Here is a 22802-nt window from a genome sequence, read left to right on the forward strand (position 1 = left end):
ATTCATTTTAGTACTTTCTTCTTTCTTCCTGGTTTCTTCACTTTGAAGTAAATATTTCTGTTATGTTGTCCAGTGGTACTTACTGGGACAGATTTTTCAGAGCTAGCTTTGCAGTATTTCTGCCACCATTGTTTTGTGTTTAAGTTTTCTTCCTTCCAAAAAAAGACAAGTTATGAGAAGAAGAAATTGCATCTGTTGGGAAAAAAACTCTCCATGGATTAGATTCCATGGCTGGGATTATGAACGCAGAGGGAAATGCAGTTTTGGCATATTATTGTTACTTGCAGGATTGTCAGTAACATAATGCTTATTTCTGTGTAGTAGCTGTGTACTTGCAGTCCTTTCCTCTCCCCCTGTGTGAAAAGTTACCTACTAATTATATTTTTATTTGTATGATGATTTTTCTTTTAGTCTTGACTTCATAACTTGAAAACTTGGATGAGAACCCATGTTAAGATTTATCCTTGCTTCATTTAAATCTTATCTTATGCATTTGAAATATTCTACATTTCTCAGTGTTTCTGCTTGAGGCAGCAGGACCACAGTTTTATCTCCCAACTTTCACTGTTATCTTTGATGCTGATAATCCTGTAATCCCATGTTGAGAGGCAAGTAATGAATTGGTAGTAGCCACTATCTTCTGCAGTCAGTATTCTGAAACAGATTTCTGGTAGCACAAGTTAATGGGATAACCTGTGCCAAGTTTTTATTGCTGCTCACTCAACTGCTGATTTTTCTTTTCCACAGGCATAGAAAAATGCACACTTTTCCTCTTTATTTTGTTCTTTTTTTGCCTTTTGCAGTGTTTGTCTTGCTACCAGCTCTGCTCAACCAACTTTGTAGGTCCTGCAGTTGGCTCACTTTTCTGCTCTGTGATCCTTCCAGTCTGAGGAGGTATCATTAAAATACAGGTGTCGGAAAAAAATTCCTCTTTTCTGTTGCTTCTGCTTATGATGGTAGGGAAATGAAAATGGAAATGGAGGAAGCAAGAGATTTCTTTAGTAGTTCATTTTCAACTCTGCTTTTGTGACTTGAGGACAGGTCTCTATGGATGGACAACACATGATGGGAGGCAAATACAATCCATACAGCTGCTACCTGTGAATATCAGTGGCTGAAAAACTGACCTGACATTAGCTCCTTGACTTGTTTTTCTCGCAGGAAGCAGGGAGCATTTCCCAATCTGTTTCAGTCATGACTGCAGGGCAAGTATTGAGTATGGGCTGTTACTGTGCCTTTCTCAGTGCTCTGAGGGTGGTGATGAGCTGTCTAGCTTATCGGCACAAAAGGCTTATTTTTGCTGAATTATTTTTGTGCATAAGGAGAGAAACAGGCACGTACATGTGGTTGATACCCACTGCCTTTCGTAGTGGTGAGGCTGTTGGGTGCTGCACTCAGCTGACTGAAGAACGCTTCAAGTAGATCAGAAGTGTTTCCTTCGCTCATCTTCTCTTCCTTGTGCGGACCTGTGCTCTGTCTCTTGTCTTCTCTGTGTTTCAGTGTCTGGTTCGGCTCTTGCAGACCAGAAGAGGAGGCAGTTCATGGATCAGCGTGAATTACCCCCCTCCTTCCCTGATGCAAAAATGCCTCCAGAGTACTGGAAGAGAAGAGCAATAACTGCTTGCAGGGAATGGCTTTATGAAAAGCAGGGAAGGGATCTTTCTGCCCCTTGCTTGGACCTGTGTGGTTCAGTTAAAACATTTTGATTTGAAAAACACAGAGGGCAATTCAGGGAACAGCGTGCCACTGTGTGTAACAGTATCTGCCCACAGCTGCCATAAATCTTGAGAGGTAATTATCTTCCTTAAGGATTATTTGGCTCATTCTCGCTAGAAATAATGTCAGATAAGTATTTTTAGAGACCATAATACCAGTTTTCCATACAAAATTGCTACTGAATGGGAAAGGCTGTCTTCAAGTCAGTCCCATTGTAAGACATTGCATTTATGTGGCTTTTCACATATGTCCACAATTTTAAGATTTTAACATTATTTAGGCTTCAGTTGCTTCTAAATTGATTTTCTGTGTGAATTTTAATTGATGGTTTCCAATGCTGAACTTGATTTCTTTATCTGTGTACCTTTGGACATCAGCTGCCTAATTTACGACTCATAAAGATTCTGGCAGATTTTGCCAATAGCCTTTTGCGATGGTAGTTTCCCCTTCCTCCTACCCTGGCCCTTGATCAGATTTGCAATATTTTATGCTATCAAACTGTGAGCTGAAGTGATCAGACAATGCTCATGATTTCAGCTCTTTTTGTTAGGAGAGTGAAAACATTCAGCAACGTGGTGGGCTACACTTAGAGTAATCTGTTAAGCTTATTGGAGTTTAACTGAGATGCTTTTAAAGTTTTAGGATGGGATGTGTCTTACATGCAAAAATTTTGCTGATGCTGGCATCTGAACTAAAGACAGTGATGGAGGGCATTCCTATATTCTTTCAAGGAGGCTATGTACTAACTCAGCAGTGAATTACTATATAGGTAGTGGCATGTTACAACCTCCCTGAGGTCTTCTGAGTCCCGAGGTAGTAATAGCTCATTAAAATGGTAGTTAATGAGTATAAAGGGATCATTATACGACTCTCCTACATGACGGGTAGGGCTAAATCCTAACTAGCTCAGTAGAAAGTATTCTGAATAAAGAAGGAAAGAATTTGACAAATGCTGCTGGTAGTTCTTTATAAACCTACCTATTTAAGGCAATGCTTTTGAGAAAAATACACATGTAAATAAATTTTGAATAAATGAATACCTTTTTAGAAATGTATTTTAGGGTTTTCAGAGGTATTAGTATCCTGTATAATCTCTAAGTTAGCTTAACATAGTGTAATGAAGCATCTTTGATTAAAAATATGCAGAATTTTGCCACTTCTGATCAGTTGTGTTTGAAGTTTAAAAAGAAGAGAAAAATTATTTAACCTTATGACTGCTTACATTTGATGCTTTTTTAAGATCACAGAATATTCTGAGTTGGAAGGGACCCTCAAGGATCAAGTCCAGCTCTTAAATGAATGGCCCATAGCTCAGGATTTGTAGACATTTTCTGTTTTATATGCCAAAAATAAATAGTGAAACAATTCCCCTAATATCACTAAAAAGTGATATTCCCCTAATATGGTTTTATTAATATTATTTTAATAATATAATATTATTTTATTCCTCATATATGAGGTGTTTTTTTCAATTTTTTTTTGTTTAACAATGGTTATTTTCTGGAAAAAGGTGCTAAGAATTTATTCAAACTGAACAATGTGGATTTTGCAGCCATGAGATGAAAAACTACTTGATCTCAGTAAATGCTTCGTGTCTTCTTTCAGACTCTAGGAGGATAAACAAACAGATGAAAGACTGTGGGCTCAGGTACACCTGGATCTCACAGCTCAAGTTCAGTGGCCAGAGCTATTTCTAAGTGTCCTTAACCTAAGAAAAATAACATTGCTTCTGCAAAATGAGCCCTTCATTAATATTATAGGAAAAGTAGGGTGGAAGCAAATATGAAATGTATTAAGTGAAAGATATATAAATATATTGTAAACATATATAATATATATAAGAATTGGAGAGAGGACCCCCTGGTTTCTGTCTTAAATGAATAAATTATGCCTGCTCTGCATGCATGTGGTTTACTGCAGTAGCTCTACTCTGTCCTAATTTATGTGTTTTTGTTGCAGCATTTAAGGATGTATTTATAATAAACCAGATACAGAACATTTTTAAAAGAGCTGTTAATTTTTTTTAATATGTTTTACTTGTAGAAATTTGTTTGTTTTTCTTGTTCAGCTTAGTCCATATTTTCATCAGACATTATCAAGGAATCTTGTTTATCATATCTGTTCTGTATTACTGTCTTTCAAGGTTAAATCTGGTAATGGATGGAAAAGTATTCTAAACTCAGATTTTATGGATGCCTTACTTGTGATCATCTGCTACGGGATGACTTTCTTAGTTTGGAGCAGCTGCTGTGTAACAGGACAAATAAGCCTAATGCCTAGTGGTGCAAATCATGGAGTGGGGTCCCATGGGTTTGCATAGCAAAGAAGTGTTTCCTGCCACCCCTTTTTATTTGCCACTGCTTTCGAAGCCCTTTTAGGTTCTGTGAAAATTTCATGGACTCTTCCGGTATGAACATCTGTCATCTTCAGTGTGACAAGAATATTGTCTTTCAGCTAGGACCTTTTAAACTACATAAACAGATGCAGTAAATCCAGTTGGAATATTTTCAGAGTAATTATTAAATTGATCATCAAAAGGGTATTTAAATTCTAAAATATAAGACTGTTAGTGACCTACTGTACCCTGCTGTGACAGAGCTGGTTAAATCGAAGTCCCGCCTGATAAATGTATGCAAGACTTGCTTGTAAAGGAGACTTCAGCAGTCTGTTCCAGCGATATTCTAGTGTTGCTTATGGGATGTTTCTCCTGGTACCTGACTTGAGTCTTCCTGTGCTGCCAGCTGACTGATAGTGCTTAGCTCCGGGTAGATCAGACAAAGAAATAATTAAAGTTTTCATTTAAAACTACCTTTTGCATATTTAAATATGTTATTTCCTTGTGTCAGCTGCCTTTTCTGCAAGCTTAAGTCACTCTTGTTCCTTTGGTTTCTCTGAACAAGTCACTGTTCTATTCTTCTAGACCTCTTATTAGTAAGATTTCTTTGTTTATCATCTGAACATGTTCCTGGCTGTCTTTAATTGTTTGAACTGGATGCAGCAATCTGCTGAGGTCTTCAAATTGCTGCGTGACATGGCACGGCTGCTTGTTGCCATACTGCTCGTGTCACAGTGCTGTGCAGCACAGAAAGGCAGCATCATGCCTCTGACTCACACTCAGCTTGTGATTTACTGATCCTTCCTGCCTAAGTGCTTTTTTCTATCCTACGTTTTTGTAGTTGACGAATTCTGTCCAGATGTAGACCATTAGTCTTTCATGTAGGAAATAATGTCACATTTTTTTAGAGCAATTCTGCAATTTGTCCAGATCTTTTAAAACTGTAGTTCTCTTTGACTGCATCATGTAGATTTTTCAGGTTAGTGTTAACTACCTGTTTAATCATGGTTCTGTAATGATTAAAATCCCGAGTGTGGGCTTGGGACACAGGCTGCATAAAGTCCTGTTTGATGCACCTTTTCATTTTTGACTGTTAGAACCTTTAAATATTTAAGGTACGATTTATTTTTATTTTCTTTTCATTTTGTTTTGCACTTGCAAGAGAAGCTTTATGATACCCTTGTTTTTGTCATTTGTTTAAAATAAGGTTGTACATTAAAAGCATTACTAAAGTCAGCATACAAAAATGGTCACACTATTCTTTCCAAACTTATTTAACTCTATTTTTAAAATGTTTCATGAAGTTGTGCAGGAATTACAAGTATAAATTAGAGCATTGTATAAACATTAAAGACTGCTGGAGACGTCAGGTTGTTTACACCTGTTTTTAAACTAGTATGTGTATATATGTGAATATATGTATGATGGATATATCTGGGTGTATGAGCATATAAATTGGTGTCCTTCACTGCTGATACGCTGGAGAAGTTGCTAATAAATTGTTAATGTTTATTCTAGAAATTAATGCCTGTGGGGATTGTTCACCTTGTAAGTGTTGTTGATGCATAAGATAATGGGTATATTTTTGAAAACTTCTGTGTTGAAGGTAATTGTGCTCTGTTTGCTTCTCATATGGCTTTATGTTTTCAGTCATATCTCCTATATCCTGTCCCTCAAGTGTTCTTTCTTCATTTTTTGGACATCAGAAGGAGGGTAATAAACACCTTACAAAAATATGAAAAGTTTTAGCAATTGAAATTGTAGTCAAAGAAGTGACAGTAACTGTTTAGGCGACACAGGAATTCAGTAATTAGAAGCTCAAACAATTTTATTTCTTTTTAAAATAGGTATTTAGTTTTTGTTAAGACCTTAGTCTGTAGTTGTTAGAAATTTCCCTCCAAAAAAATACCCTTGAACTGAAATCAGGGAAGCGTTTTTTGAAAAAATGTCTAGATGTGTCAGAGTGTATGGGTCAGTTCTGGTGGGAGGGTGTAATGAGAACAGGAATAGCAAATGGAAGAAGAGGTAAAGGTGTGGTATGGATGTAGCCTTGCTGGTTTTCTAATTTTCTTTAATTCCTTACCCTAAGAAAAGAAGCTGGAAACATTCTGAAGCAGAAATGTAGCAAGACGACTGTATAAACAGTCAAATAGCAGCATGTTTTTGGCATTACATCATGGGAAGGGTTGGAACTTGTCAGATGCAGTACCCTAAAATCCTTGCTCATGCTCCACAATGGTGAATGTGGACTGCATGCAGCTGTCCTTGGGTATAGTGTCACCTCTTGTCAGTCAAGGGGCTGTGCTATCTGAGAGCAAAGGCATCGAGCATGAAATGCACTGCAGGAGACACCACATTTGCTTTCCCTGTCAACCTGGGCTGCAAAAGCAGTAGACTTTCTTTGTAGCAACTTAGTTCCACTGGAAATGTTGCAGGATCAGGAATTCTGTAGGTAATGTTTTTATGTGAGAGCTGTAGGCTGTAGGAAATCTCAGATATAGTAGGCAAATTTTTAAGTGAACTCACTAGAAGCAACTTTCTTTAGCCTATAAGATATATGCACACGTGTATAAAAATATATACAACTATCTATATTATAAAAATATGTAACACATGTAACTATGTAAACAATAAATGTAATATATCAAATACAATAAAAATAAATATGTAATAGTGTTCCTGGAAAAGCATGTGAAATAAGTAAAGAATATCTACTAATTCCTTCCTTTTGAACTATCAGAATAGAAAACTAAGTGGAAATAAAATACAGCAGTAGGAAGAATTTTTTATTAGTCAGTATTGGCTTGAGTTGTCCTCAGTTGTTGTTTGGTAGCCTCTGTCCATTGCGAATTTGAAGAGTAATTCTAAAGCTGTTGAGAGTTGATGAGTGTTCTCTGCATCTCAGAGACAAAGTCTATATTAAAGTATACACTTAAGGTTGTACATGACACTGTTCTCTTGGATAGTATAATTTTCCCTAAGTGATCACTTTCTGAAAGAATGCAGAAGGTAAAACAGTTAATAGGAAGAAAAAAATTATATATAAATACTGTTCAAGTTGGTGAAGAAAACCTAAGCCCATATAATTGCACATATGATGAGGAGAGCACTTTTTTTGGTTTCTCAAGCATGAGGCAGCAGAATTTTCATTCATTTGGCATGCTAGGCTGAAAACAAAGTCTTCTTTCATTTGACACACTCCCCTGGAAACAAACATGCCAGTGAAGGGATTGTGCCAGTTATCAGAAGCTTACAGGAATACATTGTGCTGGTTTGTATTCATTTTCATTTCATGAATTGCTTTAAAACTTACCAGCATAAAAAAGCATTAAAACACCTTTTTAGCATTATTTTTAGTTCCTGAGTATTTCCCTGCTGTGCTGTCATTCAGTTTAAATCAACGGAATGTTGTGAGACACATGGCTGGGTTTGCAGCCGAGCAGATCTCTCCTCCTCCCTGCGTATGCTCCGAGTATTCATCTGTAGGCAAGCACCAAATTTGAGTTTAACTCATTTTACATCCTTGGAAAAGATGAGTGTCTTAGAAAGAAGTTCAGTAAAAATAAAGGGTAATTGAACAAAGGTTATGCAGCGAGAAATTTAAGTCAAAACTCAGCTGGGATTTATTAACTATGAAAGTTCACAGATAATGCTTGGTCTTCTGGGAGACACTTGTTTTCCTTTCCTAGAGCTATATTCTTCACGATTGCCAGCAGGTCCTTCCCACTTCTGGAATTTTCTACAAGATTCTATTTCCCTCATAAATGTTTTTCCACATGCAGACTTGGCAAATTCAGGTGTACTTCTTGGAACTAATCTGGTCACAGGAGCTTAAATTAGGACCAGGTTGCAGTGAGTATGTGTGAAGTAAATCTGGGAGTGGTATTGAGGGTCTGTGTCAGCCTGTGCTAAACCAAAGAGGGGGTAAAGAATAAGGAAAAAGGGTCTTAGCTATATGGTTTCCATTGTAAGAGTTACCTAGTGAGGGGTTGTGGAGTCAAAGCTATCACTGTTCTGTCTCCATATGATAATGAGACACTAAGGAGGCAATCACCCTGGGTTCCTTGATGCTGCTTAAGGAATGAGGACAGTGGATATTTAATTGTTGACGTACAGTCATGTTTGTTTGTTCTCTGACACTTAGGGATATTTATTTTCTGTGGACTTCACATGAAGACAAACAAATATATATTATCAGTGTTGACACAATATTTAATGGACGGTGGTAGCTTCTGTCCAGTTATCTGTGCCTGCTTGTTTGTGAGTTTTGTGGGACAGGCCGTACATCCCGCAGTTTGAAATCATAGTAGAAAAACAGGTGATTGTAAATTTGCAAAGCTTACTTTGTTTCCTACTATTCTGCTTCAGCTTGTTGGCTGATGCTCACCAGAAGGAAAGTAGTGACTTATACCCTCTCTTCTACACAGAAGTACTGAATGAAATATTCCTACCAAAGAAACCCAATACATTTGAATTGCTCTAGAATTAAAAAAAAAAAAAAAAAAAAGAAAATTAGAAAATCCAAACACGAAAGTTTCATAGGTTTGATTTATAGTTTGGGAAGGCTGAAAAAGGCCTCATGAAAGCTTGCCTGCACTGATGTTACTAACAATTTCAGACTTGAAATGCTGGTGCTCTATACAGTTGTCACTTTTTGTCATATTGCTTCAGGAACATGGCTGTGGAAAATTCTACATAGTCATTCAGCAGCAGCGCAATGAAATAGATATACTGATGTCATTTTCCTCTCACCCATTAACTAGTGATTGGACAAACTGCAAGTGAATAGAAATGTGATTTCTATCTGCATAGTTGGTTCTGGGACCATGTGCCTTCCTATTGCTAATAAAGATACTGCCACCTATTTGAAGACATTGGCAGACATATTTAAAACCCAAGATGAATTGAGCACATTTACTGTGTTAGAAGCAGTTGCTAAATTGTGAGTAACTAAGTCTTGTTGTATAACTGCATTGCACTCAAGGGAACAATTTAGGTTTTGAATTGTGTATGTTGGTAAGTGAAAACTATGTAGACATTGATTATTTTTTCCCCTTGACCTAATCACTGTTTGCCTATGGCAATATCTGATATGTTATGTGTTCACCAAGAATTGTCTTGGGAACACAATGAGGCTTTTTTTTAGCTTCATTAGTAATCATAGTTACATTAGGAATGGAAGGCAATGGAGTAATATGCTTGTACTGTGTACTACACCAGTTGTTTGATTTATTGTAAAGGTGGACATGAACTCTGTGGGACTCTGAATTTGTATAGGCAGAGGAGGATACCAGATTTAAAACTTCGTGCATCTTGAACAGGAATTTAATTTTAAAATAATGGAAAGCAAATGTGCATTTGTATCTTTTATTTATCTTTTGTTGTGAAAAATTCCTTTCTGTGTTCCTACTTATATATTTGTAGTATGAGAGAACTTTCCTTGGTAATACTAGAGAATATGGACATGATGCTGAGTAAAATGAAATTTAGTAATGTGTTTTTCATTGTCAGAATTCAACAAGCTGCCAAAAATACATCATAAACAGGGAGAAGACAGTTTCTTCTTGTATCCCACTCTTTGAATCTGACATGCATTGCCCTTTAGACAAAAATGTGAAAGTCCAGCAGACAACCTTAAGAAATGTGTTTGACTTTTGACATTCTGTTGATTTATTTAAATGTTAATTTTGTTTCTATGCTAAAATACTTGTCTGAAATATAAGAGATTATAAAAAAAATGTACAAGATTTAACTTTTAAATTCTTCCTAGAGGTCATGTAACTAGGCACATGGACACTCTGTTTGATGAAGTGTTGGGCATTAAAAAATGAATACTTGCATATCTCCATGCATAAGCCGGACTGCGGCCTACCTAAGTGTAGACTTGCGGTTTTGTATTTCTGAGAACCAATTCCAGCACAAAACAAAGAGATGTCCAACCTTGGAAATACGATGGGACAATATTGCTTTGGAACAATATTTATCTGGAAATAAGGTGATACTTGTGATGTTTGTATCCACCTGAGGGTGACAGTGTGACATGCTCATTTGCAACAATTGGTGGCAAAACTTGCAAACCTAAAGCAGTGTTGGAGAAATCAGTGAATCAGCAGCACTTGCTGCCTGTAACATTACCAGCTCCTTCTGCTGTTAACTGAGATGCCTATACAGGTTTTATTTCTCCTTCCTTAGATGTAAATGAGATTGAGATTTCTCTAGTAAACAAAGCAATCTAACATGTTTCTTTAAAACAAGCAAAACCTTAGTGTGGCTTTCTCTAGTCTGTAGACTTCTGCTGTAACATGTAAAATAATGTCTTAGTCTGCAGAAAACACTGAGTCTTAACTGTGTTTTAAAACCTTAGCTTTTATGGAAGTGTTACTGAACATGGCCAGCAGTCAGGTCTCCTGGAGCAGCTGACATCAATGTGGGAGGTGTTTCTTTATTGGTTGGAAAAAATAATTCTTTTTAGCTTATTTAGAGTCATACACTGGTAGGAAGTTCTGTAGGGATGAGAGTCTTTTCTCAAAAACCAACTACTTTTGTTCAGCACAGGTCCTAGAGGATCTGGAACAGTGCCTGAGGATGCCTAACAGTACCTATAGGTAGCATTAATTGGCAAAATGTTTGGAATATACAATGGTCCTCTGTGCTGTGTTTGTGGGTATTGTGGAGAATGGGTGAGCAAGCAGAGTTACTGCTTTAGAAATTAATATGTATCAGTCATAATGAAATAATTGGCAATAATATGCCATTATTTAGTTATTTGTTGATATTGTAAAACACTCTTCAACCTTTTATAGGCTTAATTACAATAAGCTGATATGTTGATAAAGATCACTTTCATGGTTTAGATAAAACCATGGCCAGTAAACTATTTCCTGGTGTTTTATTTGCTATAGTAGTGTTTAAATAATTATATTTTGTTTGAAGATAAGCGCATGTTGTTTATGAAGTGGCTGTCTGGGTTGGTAGATGAGGGGAAGCAGAAAAATCTCTACATTATTTCTGGTAACAAAGATGAACAATCTGGTTTTGTACGTTTATAAGTTTGTAAGTTTATACATTTATTTCAACTTCTCAAGGTGAAACAACATAAATATTTTAGCAACTTTATAATTTCACAGTTGTCTTGGGATCTGTTCAATGCTTTGCTTAAGCATTGAACAGATAAACTACCTTTTATTTTGATCTCTTACATAAATAATCCCAAATAAAACTAAAGTTTCAATTCTTCAGCTACTGTAAACAGACTGAAAACACTTTAAGTTCTTTTTTGCTTGTTTGTTGTTTGAAGTAATTGGAAGAATGTTGCAGAACACCTTTTAATATGTTTTATTAGCTTTTTAACTGATAGAGCATAGTCTTGAGTTCTTAATCATGAGTGCTCCAAAAATAATATGCAGCACATCTAAAAGTGTGGTAAAGAAGAAGTAAGTTGTAGTTTATCCAAAATACAAATCTTGAGGTATTCATTTGTCAAGGATATCATAGTCTCAATCCCTAATTTTTAATAGATATTTTTACATCTCATTTTCACATGTATTTAATATAACTCTATTAAAGGCCACATCTCAAGGATTTAATGTTTCTTTCAGCTTAGAATAGATATTTAATCACTGTCTCTTCCTTCCCGTTAGCTGAGAGTTAAAAATAAACCTGTGAAACAATGGCAATATGAAACAACTTGTTGGCAGTAATCAAGCTGGAAGCAAGCTGCTGTTTGAGCAGAGGAATTCTGCTTCGGTGTGCACATGCCTTAGAAGTAGCTGTTGAAAATGGAAAAAAAATAAAAATGGATGTGTGGTATTTTCAGGAGAAATCTTTCAGTAATAGAAATATTTTCCTTTGACAGAGGAGAGGCTATGGAAACTTCAGTCTTTTATTAGGGGAAAATGCGAACTTCCTTAAAATATAGTTTCCATGCTGTAGTTTAGACAAATTCTGCGTTTTCCCCTGCTTTTCTCCTTCCCCTAGTTCAGTCTTTTTCTATTACTCACTCTGGGTGCAAACTTGTACACAGCATTTTAATAGCCTTATGTTATAAAACCAAAAATTTTAAAATTAAAGTAATGATCTATAATAAAAAGCCTAGCAGACTAATTACAGTATTGCATTAATTATTATCTTATTTCACTCTGTTCTATAGCTAATTCAGGTCTAGGTTTTTAATCCCTGTTTACACTGTAATTTTGAGAGAGAGAATATACTTAGGAACAATATATATAAAATCAAGAAATAAAAATTGTCAGATAAGCAGTTGATTTCTAAAGTGTTGCCTTGGACATGTTAGCAGTAAAAATGTTAGCAAGTAGTTCTGTTTAAATGTTATGCTTTGTGTATCTTCTGGTGAGGTTAACACCTTTATGACATAGAATACAACTCTTGATACCTTCATTTCTGGATATCTCTGCAGCATGTACCAAAGAGCAGTCATTATTCAGAAATTTGCATTTGTGCAGCTTAGTTGGTACATCATTTTGCTTCATTTTATTTTTTCTCCCAAAATGTGTGCAATTCTTATAATGGTTAAGGTATAGATTGATGTCAGTGCTACAGTATAGCTCCAAGACTGCAATTTGAAGCTACTTTAGAAAAATACAATTCTGTAGACATGGTGAAGCTGAAGTTGAATGGAAGTCCTATTAGGAGTGAATTGCATGTAAATATTAATAAGGGAAGAGTTCCTAGCAAGTCCTGAGTTTGGGAAATTGAGCATGATAATTTGCTGAAATTATGTCTGTCTTGAAGATATGCAGATGCAATAATTTCCAGTTTTCAGTTGAACTTTTAAATGGTGCAGAAGGTGCCCGGGCTAGGTTTTAAGCAAGAAAGTGTTTGCAAGTGTTGGCAAATGTCGTTGTAATGGATGTATGGTAATGAAAGGAGTTAAGATGAAAGATGAATTGGACTGAATGGCTGTTAAGTCATTTAGGCTGGGCTGGTTGCAGGTTTGGTTGTTGATGTCTCAAATTACATTGGCTTAGTTCCTACACTTGGTTGGCTGTCTACAGATCTTCAAAAAGTTCAGGGAATCGGTTTCTCACAATTTGCTTTGTTTTCCTCTTTTTCAGGATGCTTCATCTGCAGACATTCGGAAAGCATATCGAAAGCTTTCTCTAATTCTACACCCAGACAAGAATAAAGATGAAAATGCAGAAACACAGTTTAGGCAAGTAAGTAAAATATGTGGCAATAAAACTTCTAGGGGGAAATAGAATTTTTATGTTGATGTTGTTTTAGTAGGAACAGTGGCACACATTTGAAATTAGTAAGTTAAACATTGCATTACAGTTTTGTTGATGTAGCTAGACTAAAACCAAGTACACTTTTTTGGAATTAACTTGTTCGATAACTTGTATTTCATATTTACCTGTATATTAAAAGTAATTTGAACATAATGCTTGTACTCTTAGGAGGTTAATATGTTTTGCACTTCCAAAAGCAGTGGGGAAAATTTCTGATCAGTTCTCAACACAAGTCCTAGATAGGCATAATTTAATGAAAAGATTTCATTTTATTTATTTTTGAATATTTGTACAGTGAAATAACATGACTTTTTAATTAGCTCTACCTTTAAAAATGTACCTTGGGCTGAATTCATCTTACTTGATTTTAGTAAGATCTTCAGGATCTTCTACCTGAGACAAGACTCAGCTTGACAGATGTGAGGATGGGAAGAAAGTCTTGTATAAGAGTTGCTTGTTTGTGTCTGATGACATTTGTATATGAATATATTACTGTTTCTTTTGCACGCTGGATTTGGTACTTGTGGTGGAGGGTAAAATGAAAACTAGCAAAAGTCATTTGTTGGCAATGATACTATTGTTCAAAATTTATAAATTCAGTCATAAAGTAAAATCTTTCTGTGTTTTCTTTTTTGGTGTTTTGTTTGTTTTAGTTGGTGGCCATCTATGAGGTTTTAAAAGATGAAGAAAGGAGGCAGAGGTGAGTTAAATTGCACAGGTTTTTAAATAAGCATTCATACCAGGGCTATATTCAAGCCCTATTTGACTTAGTTGTAACACTACAGATTATTCTTTTGCGTAATTTCAGTTAGTAAAATCTATGTAATTGTTTAATTAAAGATTGTGTATGGCTTAAAGGGCAGAGCAGTGGTTTTGCATTACATAATGTTTTTTCTCATTTAAAATTAGTACTTAAAAGAACTTTGAAAGCTAGCTATTATTTCAAGCAATTTTAAAAAAAAACTTAACAACTATATAAGCTTTTTTGCTCAGTTGTCAGTTTTTAAAAACTGTGATTAAAAAATATTGACTGTTTATTCAAATGTCAGTAATACCTCCCTGTATCAGTAAAAGGCTTGTTGCATAATATTTAGGGATTATTTTCATTGTGTGTTGTCTTCAGCATTGTTTCTGTTGCTTAGTTCATAGGGGTTTTTTTTCATTCAGATGTATTATCTTTAATAGTGGAAATTTAAAAATATTTTTAAAATAAATGCTAGTTGTCCTTGCTGCTTCAGGAGCAGTTCCAGCAGTACCTGAAGGATAGGATAAAGAACTGGAAACCTGGGGCTAATTTGCTTTCTGGAAGATTATTTTCAACTTTTTTTTTCTGTTTTTAAACAAATAGGAATTTCAGCCAATGATTATCAGAAAACCTGAGACACTGAAGGACTTTTGCTTTTGGGTTGGTGTTTTAGTAGATCATCTTTCAGCTTACAAGTCTTTAAACGGGGTTTTATGAGACATTTCTTGAAGGGATTTTGGCTTTGTAGATGTCTTGGCAGGAGTCCAGGGTTTATAGTACAGATTATCTACTTTTTTGATAATCCCCTTTTCAAGTGTCATGAAAATGTACTTCACAGAAGCAGTTTTGGAAATTTGTGGGGTTTTTTATTTCATCCTTCTAAAGAGAATTTAATTGTGAAGTTACACTTAACAAAAGTTTAAAAATGTTAGCTAAATGATTTCAGGCCAGTTAAAGTGAATTATCCCCCAGATTTTCCCAACTTTTTGTTAGCAGCATTGTTTTCATATACTTCAGAGTGTTGTTTCTCCGAAACTTAGTTCCATCGTGGAACTTGTAGGAATTTCCTTGCAGCTGTAATAGCAGCTTTTTGCGCGAAGCTGTGATGCAGTAGCTTAGAAAAACTATGGCTTAAGCCTTGCATACATTACAAAGGTGACTAACTTATTCAAATATTCTTAATTAGTGCATCAGTGATTAAATGAGAAGTTAAAGCAGCAGTAGATTGTTCTCTCTTAGATTGATTTGATTGTCACTAACTTATTTTGTTCATAGACAATGTCATATTTTTCTTGCACTTTGTGGATTTATGGCTGATATTGATTTTATAGTTGAATTAATAGAAATGTGGTGGATTAAACAGTGTTTACTTTCAGAGAATTTTCTGGAAATAATATGCAGAGTTTAGAAATAACCTGTAGAGCAGAGCTGTATGGTCTCATTGCTTTGAAAAGCCCTGTATTGATCAGGTTTATTGCACAGTGTAATGATAATCTCTCAGCTGAGCTCGTAAATGGAGGGTGGCCTGTAGGGCGTTGTTGCAGCACGTTTCTAATACAAGTCTTCAGTAAGTGTGATAGGAGCTGCTCTCCCTGTTATATTGGCTCTGTTGTAAGGTATCGAGCTTTACTTGCAGCTGTACAGCCAAGGAAAGGGTGGGAGTTACTACTTCTTGGAATCTTTCTACTTTAAATTTTGATATTTGGCTTTGAATTGTTTGAGGCGACAGACATAGTGGAATAGGCTCAAAGCTGACTCAGTGCCCTGCGCTGGGCAGAAACCTCTGCAGCCTTATGCTGGCAGTGGAGTGGGAATCCCTTCACAGCACCTGAATGGATTGGGCAGGGGTTTGTACCACCGAGAGAAGAGCGAGCTGCAGGCTTCTGCTTCTGTGCAGTGAAGTCTGCTGAACCTGGCTCTTACTGTTCCTCTCCAAAGTGATGTAATCATTCCTGGTGTGTGTACAGAGAGTGGAGCCAGCAAAGGCAGGAATAAGGTCCTGCACTATACGAGAGAGAGCGTGAGGAACTCATTTTGAAACAATAAAACCCCTTCTCCGTGAATGTCATTCTTGGTGAATGTCAGAGGTGTTGTTCATTTGTGTGAGTACAGAAACAGTGTTTTAAAAAGGCAGATCTGTTGGCTAGCTATGTGTAATTATTTTTCTAAAGCCTTTGCATTTTCTTATCAGAATTTTTAATTTATCTGATGGCAGAAGCCTTTCTTGAAATATTATAGTTACTCTACTGACAGTGGTATGACTGGGCTTTAAAACATGGTTTTCTTTTTTGAGAAAGTTATATAGTTGCTCATGAAGTATACCAGTGTCATTATCAGTACTACATGATATGCCTGTTAGGACTTCTCTTCTACACACTCTTGCGTGAAATATGATCAAAACATTCAGATATTCTGACAATAAACATACATGCAGCATCATTTAATGTAGCACTGTTTAACATTAAATTAAGCATACGTGCAGCAGAACACAATATTTTATGTTTTGTATACACATTCCAGTGTGAAATTCTACAGAAAATTTTATCTTTAGGGTATGTAGAGATGGGTGCCTTTCCTGCCGTACACTTCACCTTTAGGGCATTTGTTGATAAATCAATTTGATGGTGATAAATTTTATTAGCCTTTTATTTTTCATAAAAGAAGATAATTTTCTGCATTTTGGTTAATTGTAATTAGACATAAAAGAAATCTTAGATCTTAATTTCATTGTTTGTTACCTTTTTAAGGAGCTTTTTTTACCTACCAGGCCTATCCTCTGTAACAATGTTGGCTTGATTACAGAAAACAAAACATTTGCAAAGGGATCAAAATGCACTTGAGTAGAGTAAGAAAGGTGTCTATCTTAGTTCTCATTAATAATTAAATATCTGTATTCATAGGTATAATTTGTTCTGGCTGATGTTGTGCTGGATGTCTTTGACAGCTTGAGGAAAATAGGCCTCCCAAAATGAAAACCACCAGGGCAATCTATCCATAGTTCAGAATAGTCCTCATTAATTCAAGGTTATAGTATATAAACTATATCAGATCTCTGAAATTATTTGAAATTTTAAATGCAGTGGCTCTCTTAAAGGGAAAAGTAAATTGTAATTACATTAAGATTGATGATACTGTAATTAGTTACTACAGTTAATGGAGTTTTTACTTGCAATGTAATTGATTCACAAAGAACTTTAAAAACTATTTTATGAAATAAGATAGAAAAAAAAATCTTAAAAATCTGTTAAATCTTAAAAATCTTGCAATTTGTTACTTTTAGTACAGGACTACCAAGTGTTTTATATACTGCTGAGTTTTAAAATAAATACTCAGCATAGTTTTAAATGGGGAATGTTTTTGGCTTTCTGTTTCTGTACTGGTGCTTTGGGGTTTTTGTAGCTTGTTGACTGCTACATTTCAGAGACAACTGGTCAGCATACTCATATGTGAAAAAATTGCTGTATTCTGTGGGCATATGTTTGTGGAAGAATCCCTGCAGATGTATATTTTCTTTTCAATATGCTTTTTTTCCTACATGGACTTAAAATTTATATAGGTTGCCAAAAGAATGCTTTGTACTTAAATTCCGAATGTAGTTCTTGATGCACACAGATTAACTGTCTTTCATCGTTAATATAAGTGTTTATACAGTAATTCTTTAATGAGAAACTTTCTTTTAATTTAATCACATTCTAAATTTGAAAATTAAGATTTAAAAATTATGGGAGCTTCTGAGTTTCAGTAGGATCATTTTCCAGTTGAAAACCTAAAAATCATTGATATCTTTATTTTTCAAATACAGAGCTTAATTACTATTGAAAGCAGTGATTTATCTTTTAACAGTATATGTTCTAAAAAGTGGGTTATAATAGAAGCTATCTTCCCTTAAAATGGCCAGTCGTGTGAGCCATAATGCTCATTGATAGTAAAATCAATAGAGCATTGATTCTGAGCCTTAATCTGTGGAGGCTGTTGTTCAGAACAGCGACGTAGCCTAGTAAATACCAAGGGCTGTTTAAAGCACTTAATGCAAGAGGCTCTGCTGTCTTCCTTTATTTTTTCTTAACAGATAATTTATAATAGAACAGGGTTGCCAAATGTTAGTTTGAAACCTTGGTTTACATATTACTATATTGTTACCATCAGCATATATAGACTGTATTTAATCAGTGGCCTCGTTTTCAGTGCATCAATTAACAACCCTTAGTATATAAGAAGGCAACTGCTTAATAAATGTATATTAAATTAGATTGTACATGTATTTCTCTGAAGATTTCAAAGGAAGAACATCTTACGTAAAACCTTGTTATCAACCTAATTTTTTTTAAAGATGGTTCCATTTCTAAAATATTCTCTTCTATTATCACTAAAATCTCGTAAATGTCTTAATGTTTTTAAAGGTTAAAACATCTACTTATTTCTTAAACAAAAGTTAAATAGAAATTTAAATTTTAAAATAACATCATAAGCAATTTTTCTGAACAGAGTTTGTATTAAGGTGTCAGTAGTTAATTTGTTCTGACTCACTGGGAAAGGAAAAAAGTTATTAGTTCAAATTTTACAATAATAGATGTTAACCTTAGTATTCTCGTAGTTTTAATGGAAGATAGAATTTTGTAATATGAATTTTACTTCTGGTATCATTCAGAACACAGCAGAATCCTGAGGTGTTAAATCTTTTATGCAGACATAATGGTGCCAACTTGAACAAATGTTTTATCAGAAGTTAGCTTTTCAGATATGCACTATAGTAAGGTGTATTTTTTAATTGAAAACCACTGCTTCTTTTTCTGCTTAAAATGAATTTGCTTGTGGAAATATTTTTTTTAGTACATCTCCAAGGTATCAATTTAATAACTATCAAAGTAGCTAGTGCAGTTGTTGCATTTAAATTGATTTACATGTCAAGACTGGCAGTTTAGCAGCTGCGCTATTATTCCTGGATTGGTCAATTTACTTGAGAAAAACCTACTACTGAGTTCTACTGACCTGCATGACAATATAGGCCCTATTTCTATTCCTGTAATTAGGCCTGCGACTAACTCAGAATATTTTTAATTAAAATATTTTGGTCAATGTGTTGCACCAAATTAGGCCTTTCAGTGCAGATTTAATTCTGGAAATGGTGTGATTAGAATATGTAATGAGTTGTGTTCAATTTTAGATTAACAGGTTGTGCATCTTGAACATACAGATTTATGAGTTTATGGAAAGATTTTTTGTTTGAAACTTTACTCTGAAAAGTTAATTTAAAAAAATCTTGTTTGCATGTCTGTGGTTTGTTTATTTTTAAATTGTTCAAATAGTGTAAATAAAAGACCTCAGACATTTCAAGATACTTCAAGACGTTTGTGTGGAGGAAAAGGGATTGTCATAAAATAGTTTCTGTACAGTTGGTAGGGTTAGTCATTAAACAATTTTAAAATAGATTGATTTTGAAGACTGTTTCAAATAGAAAATCAAAAACTGGTGAACTTCGTTTTCAAATATCAATATCAAGCCTCTAATTTAAGCTCTTATCTTACAAAGAAGGTATGGTAAGTCTGGCATGTTTTTACCTAATGGATTTTCTGTTGCTAAAGGACAAAAACAAAAAGCAGAGGTGCCTCTCCCCTCCCCCCAGCACTTGTGCATTTAATTTGTAAAAGAAAAAAGGTTTCTAGTGTTTGAGACGTTTGTTCTTGGCTACCTATTTAGTTGTTAGTGGATTGTTACTTACTTCAGTCATGGAGACCTGCCCACTGATTACAGAGCACGTAGAACACATTTCTGGAAGTCTCTTACTTCAAAAGTGAATGAACTTGGAAGGGAAGGGGGGGCAAGCGTTGCAGGAACGTTTGAATTTTTTTTTTCCCTGCCCCAGTGTTTGGAGCCTGTTTCCATGTGCAAGCCTATCTGCTGACAAAACAAGGCATTCCTGTCTAAAAAAAAAAAAAAATTGCTAAATGATCTTTTGTGTGTGTAGTATTCAAGCACTCTGTGGATTGTCTTTTGTTTTATAATTGGATGGTTTGGCTTATTTCATTTTTAGCTCTCCATGAAAGCCTGTTATGTTTGCTACTGTAGGTATGATGATATTCTGATCAATGGACTACCAGATTGGCGACAGCCTGTGTTCTACTACAGGCGGGTGAGAAAAATGAGCAATGCTGAGCTGGCATTACTCTTGTTCATTATACTCACAGTGGGTCATTATGCTGTGGTTTGGTCAATCTACCTGGAAAAACAGCTGGTAAGTATTGGTAATAAATCAAACTTGCTTCAATTATTAGTACTGAATTTCCTGTAGAAGTTGGTGTGTTGTAGATAGATACTGCCACCACTTCCCCTGGTTTGAATTTGGACTTTTCATATTTTAAAAGTATTATATTTAAAATTATGATAATTACAGAATGAGATATTCAACATCTCAGAAATGGTAATCTAAAAATGACTTAATTTTTCTAGAATTGGTAATAAATTGTAAGAGCTGGTCCTGGATTTTTATCTGGAAGGAAGAAGAGAAAAAGTCTATCATTTGTTGATGCAGAATCATATGCTACTGTAGTCATATCTAAGGTTTTAAAATAAAAAGGTTTTATTTGTTTAAAAGTCATACTTGATTTGCCTTTGTTCTAAGCTAAATGCTTTTTTGTTTTGGGTTTTTCCTAAGAGGGTGAGAATTGGTAAGCAGTATAAATCACATTATTTTTTATAATTTTATTTTTTTGTCATATAAAAGTCTGTTGCACTTAGTAGACTAAGAAAAAAACTAAGCATAACTTGAAAAATATTCATACATTAGCATCTATTTACTTTTTTATTTTCCACTGCATTATTGAAGTTGATGAATGAGAAAGGAGGCAAGTTGAATGCTTTCTCCTCTTAGAAAACTTTGATTGCTATGGAGATACACATGAGTGACAGAACTGGACTTCATGTGTGTTTAAAGACTGGATACCATGGCAACAGTTATTGTTAAGATAGATCATTTTACTTAATCATGTAGGACCCCAGATACATTTGCATAAATGCTACTCTAGTGTTTACCCTTCACAGAAGAGTCCCAGTAACATTTGTGGTTTACATGCTAATGATAACCTGTAACCATAGTTCTTTCTACATCAAGGATGAACTGCTTAGCAGAAAAAAGAGGGAAAAGAAGAAAAAAACAGGCGGCAAGAGTACAGATGAAACCAAACTTTCTGCTCTAGACAAAAATGAAAGGTGGGAAAGAACTCTCTTGTTTTGTGCATTTTAAAACATTCTGTCAGCTGCTGATTCGCTTCTCTCATTTTCTTTTTGCATCTTTGAAATACTCTGTGAGAAAAACAACTGTATTTGTAGTAACAGCCATTGCTGATATAAAGTGTGCCAGTGTAGATGTGTTTTCAGGTTTGGATAAATAAACACGTGGTGTTTATTCAGCAGATCAATAATAATTGAAAGATTAAGGCTGAATTAAAGGCTTCTGTCTTATAAAAGGGTATTATTTTTAAAAGTTGATTTTAGGAGATTTTAGAACTTTTTTCCTCTTTAAGGGTTTTTGCCTTTGATTACAGTTAACAAATTTCAATTTATTTGAGCTTCAATTTTTTTCTGTTCCAAGCAAGGAGTTCTTATGGGGTTTTAATGCTTGTCTGATTAAATGCTTTTTATCTGATTAACTTAAAAATAAGTGTGTTGGTAAAGGCTTCTAACACATTGTTTGTCAAGGAACACATAAGGAAATAGTGACTTTCAGGACACTCCAAAAGATACCACTATTTCTTCTATTGATTCGTAGAAAGAAATAAAGGGTTTAAATAGTTCACACAGCAGGGGCATGAACTGGATCAATGAGGGATGGAGATCAGAGACCATTCTGCCTGTCGTCTTTCTTGATGACATCAGTGAGTAATGCTCCAGTGAACTGCAAATGACATTAATTTTTATGTATTGTTTTGTTTATGCTACAGTCTTCATATCTGGTTGTCAGCACTTGTGAACACTTGGTTGAAGCTTGAGTGGTTTTTTGGTTTGGTTTTTTATTTAAACTAAAGTGATTATGTGGCTTATGAATTTATTTTCTTGAAGAAAAGTCCTTTTAGAAGATCAAAATACAGAAATTATTAGAAGTTAGCTGTTAAATATTTTGAATTAAATGTTTAAAATGTATCTTTATTATTATGTAGTCAGACATTTTTATGGGAGTTGATGAGTGCTAATCATCTTAAAGGATAATGGGAAAGTTCTGGCTTTGAGATTGTGTGGCAATAATGAAAAACCTACAATTTTATTTGACTGCAGGGTACTGGACAAACCACATTGGCATGACTTACTTCCATGCAAGCTGGGAATATGGTTCTGTCTCACAGTGAAAGCTTTACCTCAGTTATTCCAGGTAACAGTAATGATGTTAAATTGTGTTACTTAATTTTTCTTGATGGTGTTATTATGCATAATCAGATGTGTAGCACTTGTTCTTAATTAATTTTTTGGCTCAAACACATAGCATATATATACATATATATATGTAAAGAAATTACTCTTTGGAGGCAAATTTGATATCAAAAGTTCATGGAAATATGAATGTATTTTAAATGCATATTAATCTTAATGAGCGAGGGAAGCAGTTTCTGTTAGGCAAAACTGCCAGAATAAATGATGGGAGAGGGGTGGGGGAGATGGATGTATATTCATCTAATTAGAAATACCAATGTTTAAGTGATGTTAACAAAAATACTTTAATCTCAAATCAGCAAATGCTGTACTTTCATAGCAAATTTTAATATGCCAT

At 34.9% G+C, this 22802-nt stretch overlaps 1 protein-coding gene across 1 annotated transcript in view; it reads left to right on the plus strand.

The window, feature by feature from the left end:
- DNAJC1 (DnaJ heat shock protein family (Hsp40) member C1) overlaps positions 1 to 22802 on the plus strand; it is a 107602-nt gene that overhangs the window by 24507 nt on the left and 60293 nt on the right. The window contains exons 2-6 of the mRNA XM_041489343.1: positions 13126 to 13227; positions 13953 to 13999; positions 20111 to 20276; positions 21153 to 21250; positions 22313 to 22406. Of these exons, the coding sequence (XP_041345277.1) occupies positions 13126 to 13227; positions 13953 to 13999; positions 20111 to 20276; positions 21153 to 21250; positions 22313 to 22406 (507 nt within the window). The remainder of the gene's footprint in view (positions 1 to 13125; positions 13228 to 13952; positions 14000 to 20110; positions 20277 to 21152; positions 21251 to 22312; positions 22407 to 22802) is intronic.

Source organism: Pyrgilauda ruficollis, unplaced genomic scaffold (genome assembly GCF_017590135.1).
Source record: "Pyrgilauda ruficollis isolate IOZ18807 unplaced genomic scaffold, ASM1759013v1 scaffold12, whole genome shotgun sequence".
Taxonomy (NCBI): domain Eukaryota; kingdom Metazoa; phylum Chordata; class Aves; order Passeriformes; family Passeridae; genus Pyrgilauda; species Pyrgilauda ruficollis.